Below are 13,715 nucleotides of genomic sequence, written 5' to 3'. Positions count from 1 at the left end.
AAATAAAAATTTGTCAAAATGTCAATATATAGCTTTCTTTAAACCACAATTCTTATGTAAATATGCAAAATTCCTGTTAGAAAACAGAATTCACAAATGTCACTTTGCTGACTTGGCAATAATGTCATCATTCAAGGAAGGAGAAAATTGGTAGAACAAAAAAGGTAAAAATGATTTATATCTATCAATAGTGAAAGATACCAATTCACATATCACATATAGATGAATCATGAAAAAAGATCCTAGTAGGTTTTAACCAGAAAATAAGACTGGAATGGATAAAATAAAGTTACAAATGATGGCTTACATTCTTTCACACAAAAGTGTACAGCAATATTCTACTTACATTATTCTTTCAAGGCTCTCGCTGTTAATAAAAGCTCTGGCTGCATAAGTGAGTCAATATAAGTCTTATAAAAGCAGCAGTCCTAGTAAATTGGATAAATGTAAGATGTCAAATAAATGCTTTTGATCTGATCTGAACCTTATTTCCATTATATTCATAAAGTTCTACACTTAACAAGAAACAAGATGCAATAAATATTTATTTCAACAATGAACTCTGAGGCCAAGGGAGTCATTTATGATTAATAAATTATGTGCTTAAACAAGTGTACCTCTTTAAAGTTCTACTGATTCAAGTGGCCATTTCTAATATTGGTATATAGAACTATCTGATCACACATCATAATTGTTAAAAATAATTGTAATATTAAACAGTATAACCTGTCACTATATTAGGTTATTAAAACATATTGTTGGGCCTCCCCTGGTGGCGAAGCGGTTGAGCGCTGGGCTGCAAAGCTGCCCGCAGCCTCTGCTGCGCTGGTTCGATCCCCGGCCACCAGTGAGGGTCCCACATGGCACACAGACCTCTCCTGTTGCACCCACTGCTCCCCTCAGCAGTGTATTTCGTCACCCTGCCTGTTCTGTTCCCTGCTCTGGCTCTGGTGAATCCTCTCACCCTCCTGCGCTTCTGACTGTACCCAGTGCTTGTATAAATAAATAAATAAATAAATAATAGTAAATAAATAAATCTTTAAAAAAATTGTCCTGAGTTAATATAAATGGAAGATAAACTTGATAAGATATAAAAAATGGAAATGTTCAAAGTATACAAGAAAAAGTATATGATTTCATAATTCCTAGGAAGATTTCTGCTTCTGCTTCTGTTACTGACTTGCAGAAAAATGACAAGTCAGTCAGCTTCTACACGTCATGTGGTAAGAGATAATTTTTTTTAAAGATTTATTTATTTATTTATTTATTTATTTATTTATTTACTTATTTACTTATTTACTTATTTACTTATACAAGCACTGGGTACAGTCAGAAGCGCCGGAGGGTGAGAGAATTCACCAGAGCCAGAGCAGAGAGCAGGGAGTAGAGCAGGCAGAAGGACCGAAGTACACTGCTGAGAGCCGCAGTGCTACAGAGGCTGCAGGCAGCCTCGCAACCCAGCTCTCAACCGCTGCGCCACCGGGAGGCCCAAGAGATAATTTTTGATGTGTAACTGAATATAAATAAGAATTAACATTGATTTATACCTTTGAATATCCCTTTTGTCTTTATTTACAGATACAACATTCTGTATTTATTAAATACACCTCAGTTTCCCTCTAAGCCTTATTAGAATCTCTTAAATTTCTGATGTGAATCAGAACTGACCCGTCAAAACAACCACTATTGTTTTATGATTTTACCTAAATGAATTATACAATGTCAATATGATAATCTCAAAGACAAACAAAAATCTTCACAGTAAGATTGCCTAAAAGAATGTGAGAAATAGCCCAGAGAGCTTTTGGTTTTAAACAGTTTTTAACAGTTGGTGTGCCAACTATAAATCAAGTGGCATTGCTTTATGGCCATATATCCTGCTATCATTTATTATCAATTACCAGTAAGTGCTTGGGGCCATTATTAAAGAATATACAATCAAGCCCCTGAACCCAAATATTCACACATCATAAAATATTTACTGCGAATACATTTTGCCTAAACACAATGTTTTACTTTTTCAATTTAGTTATTTAAGAATTCAATATTTTTATGCCTTTTTTTAAAGATTTATTTTATTTTAATTTTATTTAATTTAATTTTATTTTATTTATACAAGAACCTGGGTACTGGCCAGATGTGCATGAGGGTGAGAGGATTCACCAGAGACAGAGAGGGGAACAGAACAGGCAGACTGATGAAATACTCTGCTGAGGGGAGCAGCAGGCGAGACAGGAGAGGTCTGCTATGCCATGTGGGATCCTCGCTGGCCAGCCGGGATCGAACCAGCACTGCAGTGGCTGGGACAGTTTCACAACGTTGCGCTCAAACACCTGCGCCACCAGGGGAGGCCCCATTATTTTTGTTCTTATGGCACCGTTCTCAAAGAATGGTACTGTGCCATTCTAGAGGTCCACATATATAACCATTCCTAGAGGTCCTTCTGGGCAGTGAAAATGAATAATTGAACAATTGAAATGTCTATATTTTAAATAAAAATTAGCATGAGCAATTAGAATTCCTGTATCGACAAGCATCCATCAGCAAAAAGTTCCATATAATTCAACCTTATATATTATTTAACTGCTTTGTCTCTGTAAAGACATACAGATTTATCTAATTTGATCCTCCTATCCAAAAGGGTTTCCTCTATAGTTTTTGATTCTAGCTCCAAAGAAGTTAAGTGGTTTTCTTAGAGTACCCACTTTGAAGAATATGTACGTTTTCTCAATTCTGAACCATTGTGTTAAATATTTGACAAAAGGGCCTCCCTGGTGGCGCAATGGTTGAGCGCTGGGTTGCGAAGCTGCCCACAGCCTGTGCGGCGCCAGTTCGATCCCCGACTGCTCCCCGGCCACCCAAGGAGGGTCCCGCATGGCGCGCAGACCTCTCCTGCCGCCCGCTGCTCCCCTCAGCAGTGTACTTCGGTCCTTCTGCCTGCTCTGCTCCCTGCTCTGGCTCTGGTGAATTCTCTCACCCTCCCGTGCTTATGACTGTACCCAGTGCTTGTATAAATAAATAAATAAATCTTTAAAAAAATATATTTAAAAAAAAAAATATTTGACAAAAAATTCTTTCCATTAGGGAAAAAAAAACTGTCCTGACTTCTAAAAATATATGAAATTGTGTGCTTTTTAGATTATCAACTACAGGGCCTCCCTAGTGACACAGGGGTTAAAGATAGCACTATCAAGCTACTGCTAGCCACTGCAGCATGAGTTCAATCTCCAACTGGCCAGGGAGCAACGCACACGGCACATCAGACCTCTCCAGCCTTGCTCACTGCTCCCCTCAGCAGCGTATTTCAGTAGATCTGCTTGTTCTGCTCCCCACATTCTCTGGCGAATCCTCTCACCCCACCCCCCACACCTCTGGCTTACACCCCAGTTCTTGCATGCATAAATAAACAAATCTTTTTTAAAAAAAGATTATCAACTACATTATCTAAAAACCTGCTATTTATTAACAAAATATAATACAAAGGAGTTTTTCTACTTTTTTTAAATTTTATTTAAAACTTAACAACACTGCACAATGAAGAATGCCATTTTACAAATAAAAACCCGAGGGCAGAAAGATTGAAATACCTGTTAAAAATCATTAAGTTTGTCCAAAGTAATAGACTTTGGATCCAAATCCAAATCTGAGAAACCCATGCTGCTTTCATTTCACCAGCATATACTTTTTCTAAATATTTCCTACCTCTCACCCTAAGTCTCACTTTAGCTCCAAATACAATCTGCCTTAGGAGGCAGACAGAAGAAACCAAGGAATAGTTAAGCACAAACAAAAGCATGAAACAAGAGGAAATCAGAAGTACAAAGCAAGTTTCTAAAAATTTATAGCAAAGTCAGTAAGAACCTAAGAATAATATCAGTAATTGGATTTTGACTTACTTTCAAAGCATGTCCACACCAACATGCATAACAATTCAGAGATTATGAGAGACCAGAGCTAATACATGCTGATTTATGCAAACTTTTGGTGAGCAATGGTTGTATAAAAGGTTAGACAGTAAATAGTTTAGGTTTTGTGGTTACATATGGCCTATTGCATCTTCTCCTCTGAATTTGATTATTTTCCAAACATTTAAAAATATGTAACCATTCCTAGTTTGTAGGTCACTGGAGAAAAAAAAAAAAAAGGAGGGCTGGATTTGTCCCACTCATAGTTAGCTAAGCTTGTCAAAGCCTAGCAAGTAAGAAAAGCAAAACCATCCAACCAACACCAGCAAATGAGATAGTATACAGATTCCTAGTAAAAATGTAGCCAGATTTAATTCACACTGGAATAGTTTGTGATTATTCATAAAAGTTATTAATGCTCATTTGTATTCAACTATTGACTAATTCTGATTACATTTTTAATCTATGTTTTGAAAACTGAATTAAAAAGTATTCATCAAAAAGACCTGATTCCAAGTGAACAATTATAATCAACTTATCATTACAGAAACAAAAGAGTCAAGTATCCATAAATGGGACTTTCTGCACTCCTAAGTATGAAATTAATACCCATGCATGAAAAATACACATGTAGACATGCAGTTACAGGAAATGCTCAACACTACATAAAATAAAAGAATGAAAGGTAAGTTCAAAATAACTTTTAATTACTTATTTCAGCTATTTAAAGTAAGTCTTACCGCCTTACTGTTGCCATATTCATTTAACAGCAGTTGGATAAAAGATAGGAAAGGAGGGAGGAGATCTGACAGTACAACAAAGGTTAGTAATTTTTAAACAGTGGTTAAACTTTTTTACCTTCAATTCTGAAGTCCTGAACACAGCAATTCAGAGGTATTCTTGGAACATTACAAATAGTAAAAGAAGCAAGGAAGTGAGGGAGGGAAAAGAGAAGGAAAGGGGAAAGACCCAGCTTTATATGAATTAGGAAATACTTCCAGCAACCAGACACATCATCCACAGAAAGTATAAAATATCAACTTTGTAATCTCTATTAAATAAATGAAGGAATATTTGCTCAGTAACTCTGCCTTTGAGTCATGTCTCTTACTCCTCCTTGTTTCAGAGTAGCTGATCATTATTGGCTCCTCAATCTTTGTACTATGAATCAAGAAAAGCAAGTGATTGAGGCACAAAAAATGAGGCTCACTGTAATTGGAATGTTTTATCTTGAAGTAGTGATGACAATCAATATCTAGCACTCTTATTGGTGTAAAAATGCCACCAACTTCAACTGTGGAACATTTAGAAACAAACAAGAAGGACCCTCAAAACACTAAAAAAATGGACCTACCTTATGACCCGCAATTCCACTACTAGGATCTACCAAAAAAACACAAGTACACTAATTAGAAAAGAAACCTGCGCTCCTATGTATATTGCAGCACTATTTATAATAGCTAAGCTATGAAACCAACCTAAATGCCCCAAAACAGATGAATGGATCAAGAAGAACTGGCAGTATGAGCAATGGAATATACACAATGGAAAACTACAGAGAGAAAGATAAACTCATCCCATTTTCAGCAGCAAGGATGGAGCTGGAAGGGATTATGCTAAGGGAAATGAGTCAGAAGGAAAAAGAAAACTATTAAATAGTTTCACTTACAGGTGGAACACAGGAAAACCAAACAAAGGGTCAGGAAAAAGATAAAAGTGACCACAGCTTGAAGCAAACAGGAGGGGTAGAGAGGGGTCAACACAGAGGAGGGAAGAACACAAGGGACTATGGTTATGGTTCCTGCGTGCTATGATGGTGGGAGAACTTCCCTCAGGAACTACACCTGAGAGAAGAAAAATGATAGAAGAAAATAAATAAATTATATAAAAAAAAGAAACACTATTGAAAGTTTTTCAGATCTACTTTTTAAAAAAATAAAACAATTACACTATATTAACCCTACACTTAAGTTAGACTGTCTGTGTTCTCAAGTAGAATAAATGAGATTTGGCCTATGGAAAAACAAATCAGTTTCCTTTCTACCCAAGTCAGTGTTCCATTCTTCGGCTGCCTGGGAAAAATTTTTCCACTAGAAGATTCATGCTCTGGTTCTCATCCATCTGGGGAAGATTACTACATAGCTCAGGAAATAGGTAATGTTAATTACATATTCTTTGTGGTTTGTAAATTGACAGATTACAAATAAAATCTAAAGGCCAGAAGAAATTTATTCTGCTTTGTTGAAGAAAACATACAAATAATAAATCTTATTAAAAGGACAACATCATATTTAAATTTTTTAAGTTGTATCCAAAAAAATGAATGGACCTAAAATAATAAGAATTTAATTTAAGCGGAAAGCTGTTAATTAAGCACTCTAGATTTTACAAATTCTGTTCAGTTGTGACATCTGTCCAGCTTAAAGTTCTCAACTCAAGGGGTTTCTCAACAATTTTTAGTATTTTTCCAGGTGTTTTCTGTTCAATTGAACTCTGACAGGCAATGGCAACTTCAAATCACAAAAAGCAAAGATTAGGTGAACTCATAATAGCAAATTGACATTAATAAAAATTCAGACAGAAAACAGAAAAAAAGCAGGCACGGAAAGATATTCCCACATAGTGACAAGATGAGAAAATGAAGATTTCTAATTCTTAAAAAGAAAGCCTATAGCATGCATACTAAATGTAATTGTAAATAACAAGTAAGTATGGGGTGTCTACGAAAGCCAAATGAAAGCATATAGAAAACATGAGAAAATAAGCAAATGTATCTTGGTACCAGAGTCAACAGATTCAATCATTAGTTTAATCAAGGTCAGTATCACCTAACACTGTGTTTCCCAGTTTCCCCACCTAATACTGCATTAATCCAGTTAGGCACATGTCCCAAATCCATCTGACAATCTAAATCCTCTTCAACCATTTTCACTGTGTCATTCCTCTGGCAAAAACCAAGTATGGTTTCCTATTATCTATCAACCAAGTCTAAACAAACCTCTGGGTCGTCGAGACCACCATGACTTGACCTATGTAATTATTCAACAATAATTATTACTGGAGATGAGAATGGTGAGTTAAGTAAGACTGCAAATTCATTACAGTCTCTCCCTCCATTCTCTCAATATGGAGTTTTCTCTTGACTTGCACAGACTAAAATAATGTGGTAGAAATGACACTGTACAACCTTTGATGCTTGGCCTCAAGAGGGCTCGCAGTTTCTGCTTTGTCCCCTTGAAACACTAACTATGTAAGAAACCTGGCCTTTCCTGTTGAAGAAGTCACATGGAAGGGAATCAGCTGATATCCCCAGCTACTCACCAAATACATGAGTGTAGTCATCTGGACTGCCCACCCACAACAGACATGTACCAAATAACTGCTGTCACACAACTGACCCCAACTTAAATAATTGCTGTTTAAAACCACTAAGGTTTTATTATGTCTTATATACATGACTATATATAATTTTGCTGGATGTAAAACCCCAATTTTTTAAAGAATTCATTAAGAAAAAACTCAATTTTTAAAAACATGCAAAAATTTGAACAGATACTTCATCAAAGAAGATAGAAAAATGGCAAACAGGCACATTAAAAAAATGTTCAATATCACTAATCATTATGGAAAGCAAATTAAAGCTATAATACGTCTATTAAAACAAATATAATAAAAATAACAATACCAAGGATGAGAGCAACCAGAACACTCAAGCATTGCTGGTGGGAATGCAAATGGTATAGGTACTCTGGAAATCATTTTGACAGCTTCTTACAAAGTTAAACATGCACTTAATATATGTCCCAGCAATCCATCCCATACGTATTTACCCAAGAAGGAAAAAAACCATTTACACAAATGTTTATATAATTTTGTTCATAATGGCCAAAAAATGGAAATAATCTTAACATCCTTCAATTGATGAATAGATTTTGCTTTAATCAACACTGTGATGTATTCATACTATGGAATCCTATTTAGCATTAATAATTAAAACATAACTCAGCCAAAAAAAAAAAAAGAACAACCAATACACAAAACAACACTGATGAATCTCAAGTACACTGTGCTAAATGAAAAAGCCAGACTCAAAGGGCTACATACAGCTTAATTCTATTTATATGATATTTTGGGAAAGGGAAAAATATAGGACAGTAAACATAAGTGGATTACAGGAACAGAAGGTAGGGAAAGACTTGATGTACAAAGATGTACAACAAAACTCTTGGCTGGAGTGGGTAGAAGGGGTGCGAGAACTCTTCCTTAATTTGATTATGGTGGTGGTTATATGACTATAAGCATTTGTCAAAATTCATAGATCTGTATGGGAAAAGCAGTGACTTTCACTGTATGAATATTAATCACCAATAAGTAGAATTAAGCACACATACAGACATACATACATACATATCAACTTCCCATACTTTGTACATTTGAGTTCTTCAGAGTAATGACTTTTAAACAAATTTAGGAAACATAATTAGTAGCTCTATTAGAAAATGAGAAAATTCTAGCTAGAGGGTTGGTTAACTTTTAAAATTATTGTTCTGAATCTTATAAATAGTAGTTTTAGACTTCTAGTTGCTTTCCAACTCCAATTTAAATGCTTTATCTCAAAGAAATGGCCGTTTTACAGACACCTGAATTAATCCTTTTAGTCTGGCTTTTAAAAACATTTCCTCATATGAAGGAAAAATAACAGATTGAGTGTGCAATATTACAATAAGAGGAAAAATAACACCAATGCCAGCAGCACTCCAGTGTTCTTTTTAGAACAGGGTCTCTAAAATGAAATCCTTTTGGATGAAACACAAATAACACTACCAGTAAAGTTGATGCAAGAGTTTAAGGAGGTTTTCTGCCCAAATGAAAGAAAATACTTATTTTCCTGAAATTACACATCTATAGATAAAAATGGGTTCCTGTGCTCCATCTGTATTTTCAAATTGTACTTAGGATATCACAGTATGATGTGTTAAGTGTTTCAGCTTTTAGAAACTATTATACATTTGAATGTAATAATTAAGAATTTAATTTCAACATTAAAGAACTTAAAGACCCAAAGTAATTTAAAAGACCAGAAGACTGTTTTGCAGAAGGAACAACCCATATTAAAGGCAAGTTTTCCTTCAAGCAATTAAAACAAGATACTTGGCAGTCATAAGGAAGCCAACTGAAATATCAGTACTGAAGCTGAAATTAGAAAAATATGACCCATAATTTATGATCCTAAATTGTTAAGAGGTACAATCTCTGACAAAAAACAAAATTCCCATGATGTAGAACAAATTTTAGATTTTACTACAATCAAAGCATACTTCAAAATCAAACAAAGCAGAGGCTACTCTTAGTGATCTCCTATATCAAACTGTATAGTTGATATTTTGGAAAGTAAGCTCCATCTCTTGCAAAAAGTATGACCTTCATTTATAAAATGTTTATGAAAACAATACCAGCATTTCATAAGGATGTTGTAGAATTCAATGAGAAAAGTCTATGCAGAATCCTTGTAAACTATCCAGTATGTGATAAACTCTCAATAAACAACAGCCATAATCACTAACCTCTACATTACCAATCTAAATCATAAAAAATGATTAAAATTCTACCAGAAGATCACATTCTCCATGATCCTCTTTGGCCCTTCCCAGCAAGGGAAAAAGAATGACGCACAAATTCAAGAAGTTACCTGTCCACTTTCTATTGCATAACTACTTTGTACCTTGCTGCATGATACTACAAACAATAAGGATGATGTTTCATTCACTGGGTGTAAAACTCTTAACATCTAAGATTGTCCTCCAAAGAACATACAAAGACCAAAAATAATATTATGGTGAAGAAAAAAGTATAGAATTAAACAAAAGATAACTGTGGGGTGGGAGGAACAGGTAGAAGGGGTTAATCTTGATAGTGGAGAATGACCTGGAACTTTAGTGATGGATGGGTGTGTGTGTGTGTGTGTGTGTGTGTGTGTGTGTGTGTGTGTGTAAAACCAAAGTATAAAGCCGTACTTCTTAAACTTGTATAGTATTGTAAACCAATGGTAAATCAATAAAAACTTTATTTTAAAATGTGAATCGCAGTGAGGCGGGGAGGCAGGGGAATGGGAGGACCATGGAGGTCATCTCTACAACCTCAAGGGCATATAACAACCATCAGCTACATTCTTCCTTCACAGAATGTTCCTCAGCTTCTACAACATAGTCCTTTGTCCCTCTCCATCCCCATTCATTTAAGGCCCTATATATACACTACAGGATGTTTCCACTTGTGTATTTATTTCTCAAGGAGAAATAAATTGTGTTCTTTTTCTCTACACTACTTCCCTTAGGGTCAGTTACCACCTCCTAGAGTTTTGACTCGCAAATCTTCACCTTCTCAAATCTACTCTTAAGAAACTTTAAATATATAAAGTAGCAGAATTATAAGATACAGGGAATTTCTAAGATAACTTTGAAATCAAATACAGATTATTTAACACTATGTTCACTTACTACTGACTTTTTTTTTCCAAACAGTTAATACCTCCTAACAGATGTATGTCACATTTTATAAGAGAAAAGATATAGCACTGATAGTAATTCCCTAGACTCTAGATCTAGTTTCTATATAAAGATATATATTAAAGATGAATTTTTGTTTCTTCATTTTAATAAGTTATAGTTAGACTAACAATCTCTCAATTATTCTAATGTCTGTTATATACTAACTTAATATACACTAACTTAAATCATAGCTTGTAGTTAATATGTCAAACTATCAAAAATGCTGATGATTATAAATAAAGTATAAGTACGTAAATTAAACAGTATAGTTTTTCTATATTAAAATTCCTACATAAAATAATATTTGCCACTATGGAGAAATTCTCCACAATTAAATATATAGTGATATCACTGGCATAAAAATTACCTTACTAAGATACTAAAAATTTTTGCAAAAATTAGCAGTTTATAGGAATAAGTTACTCTTAATAGTTGAAAAAGGCCCTGCACCTAAAAACAGCATGCAAAATTTCATCATTCTTCCTTCAGCTTTTGAAAACGTACCGGAGAGATTCAGCCATTCGCCTCAAGTCTTCATTTTGCTGTTTTAAACGTTCAAGCTTTGCTAGAATCTTGGACAGTTCTCTGCTAGAGTGATCAGGGTGGTCATTATCTCGTACTAAGTGACCACCTATATAAAATAGCAAAGTCCCCCATGCAAAAAGAATGAGCATAATCCAACGCCAGGAGCCAGTCCATGGCCGCATTTTCAAATTTTCAACTCACTCTCCTGATTTCCTGGAGCTCAAAGAATTGAAAACATGGTAATTTGTTTTTAGGTAGTGCAAAGGTAGTATAGTAGCTTTCTGTTGTTTCAACACATGATTCTTCAGACAAATTAGTCTCTCTGGTGGTCCTGGGGTGAATCTTTCAAAGAGCTCCTCCTGGTGGTTTGCGTAGGAAGCCTTACTGTCCTGTGCTGCATGGACTCTACATGCTGTGGAAAGAGTAAAAAAAAACATTATTTAGACTATGTAAAATAGGATATGCCAAGAATCATGGAGTTAAAGGAAACATCGGTGTTTATTTCTGACATGGTTTTCAAATAACCTAACTGCCTAATAAGTAAAAAGTAAAAGCTATTAAACATATATCTCAAATCAAATATGGACATTAGTTCTCTACCAAAGAAATTCATTAACTCTAAGTCTGAAAGTCATTTCAATACCATCATCACTTTTTCTTCTTATTGTGTAACAGCTCATATAAAAAGATTAAAAGATTGTATCTTTGGATAATAAATCAAACTGGACAAAAATATATTCAAATGAATATTTTTGGAGTGTCTCTACTATCTCAAAAAGAAATATGTTCTCTGCATGATCAGATTCATCCTTACAAGTTCTCAACAGCATCCCCCTCCATCTCACTGTTATTACCCCACTTAACTCTGCAGGTGACAGACAAATTGTCACTTTTAGGATAAAATCTAAAGGTGACAAGCATATTTGCCAAAAAAGGGTTATCACAGCCATTAAGCAGCTGGCAACCATCCCAAAGATCACAGCAAAGTTCATATAGATCAAGCTACATTGTTTCTTCCTAATAATTTATTTAAAATATCACCAATTGCAGCAGATAGCTAATACTAGTTAAATCTTAGTTACTGTGCATCTTAAACTATAAATATACATGCTTTCTCAGGCTTCATTACGGGTTTCATTTGTCACGTCTCCATCATTAGGCTTAAAATTTCCTTTGAAAAAATAAAATGTTCTCCCTAAAGAGAAAATCTGTAGGCAAAAATAAAATTTTTAACACCATTTGATTTTCAGAGCTATATAAGAGCAGTCATATCTCTATGCACAGAGTCCTTGTAAAAGAGGAGAAAAGGGGCCTCCCCGGTGGCGCAGCGGTTGAGCGCTGGGTTGCGAAGCTGCCCGCAGCCTCTGCAGCGCCGGTTCGATTCCCGGCTGCTCCCCGGCCACCAGAGGAGGGTCCCACATGGTGCGCAGACCTCTCCTGCCGCCCGCTGCTCCCCTCAGCAGTGTACTTTGGTCCTTCTGCCTGCTCTGCTCCCCGCTCTGGCTCTGGTGAATTCTCTCACCCTCCCGCGCTTCTGACTGTACCCAGTACATGTATAAACGAAACAAATGAACAAACAAACAAATAAATAAAAACATGCCTCTATAAAAAAAAAAAAAAAAAAAAGAGGAGAAAAGGCAAGAAATAGTTTCTATATACAAGACTAGATTTGGCACATAACCACAAATTAAACAGTTGTTACTAGATAGAGAAGTTGGAAAAGAGGTTTCAAAAATTGTAGCACAGAGTTGCTATTTTCTACTTTTGCAGCTCAAAATTAAATTACTTTTAAGTGGGCAAGTATTTAAAAAGAAGAAAATCTCTGCAAATAAGTGTCCTAGACACAGTCTACTTCCTTCCCATTTATTCCCATACTTTTTTCTTCATTGTTACTGGTGAACACTGCCTTAAACACACAATGGGAAAAAATATATACCGAGAATTATTTGAGAACCAAATAAAAAAGCAATAATCCAGGGCCTCCCCGGTGGCGCAGCGGTTGAGCGCTGGGTTGCGAAGCTGCCCGCAGCCTCTGCGGCGCCGGTTCGATCCCCGGCTGCTTCCCGGCCACCGGAGGAGGGTCCCACATGGCGCACAGACCTCTCCTGCTGCCCGCTGCTCCCCTCAGCAGTGTACTTCGGTCCTTCTGCCTGCTCTGCTCCCCGCTCTGGCTCTGGTGAATTCTCTCACCCTCCCGCACTTCTGACTGTACCCAGTGCTTGTATAAATAAATAAATAAATCTTTAAAAAAAAAAAAAAAAAAAAAAAAAAAGCAATAATCCAAATGAAAACGTAGTGGTTGTCTGTTGTTTTACTATCTGTTCTTAAGTCTATCAAGAACACTTTCTATTGACTCCACTGTTTATTCTTTTTTTCAAAACCCAGCTCTTCAAATATTTACAGGCATCCCCATCTATTCACCAAAAAAACAGATTAAAAGTTTATTCAAGGGCCTCCCTGGTGGCACAGCGGGTTGAGCTCAGCGTTGTAAAGCTGTCTGCAGCCTCTGCAGCCCAGGTTCTATTCCCAGCCAGCCAGGGAGATTCCCACATGGCCTGGCAGACCTCTCCTGCCTCGCCCGCTGCTCCCCTCAGCAGTGTATATCGGTCCATCTGCCTGTTCTGCTCCTTGCTCTGTCTCTGGTGAATGCTTTTACCCTCCTGCACCTCTAGCCTGTACCCCAGCTCTTGTATAAAAATAAATTAATCTTAAAAAAAAAAGTTTATTCCACATGTCA

General features: G+C 36.0%; 1 protein-coding gene across 2 annotated transcripts in view; it reads right to left on the bottom strand.

Annotated features, from left to right (window-relative positions):
• FUT8 (fucosyltransferase 8) overlaps positions 1-11,356 on the bottom strand; it is a gene marked incomplete at its 3' end in the record, with an annotated part of 109,712 nt that extends 98,356 nt beyond the window's left edge. For both annotated transcript variants that reach the window (XM_084239834.1, XM_084239835.1), the window contains exon 1: positions 10,958-11,356. In XM_084239834.1, coding sequence (XP_084095960.1) covers positions 10,958-11,160 — 203 coding nt within the window. In that variant the 5' untranslated portion in view covers positions 11,161-11,356. The remainder of the gene's footprint in view (positions 1-10,957) is intronic.
• Between the last annotated feature and the right edge of the window lie 2,359 nt (positions 11,357-13,715).

This window comes from Talpa europaea (assembly GCF_964194135.1).
Source record: "Talpa europaea genome assembly, chromosome: 8".
Lineage (NCBI taxonomy): Eukaryota > Metazoa > Chordata > Mammalia > Eulipotyphla > Talpidae > Talpa > Talpa europaea.
This window is presented reverse-complemented; position numbering and strand designations above follow the sequence as displayed.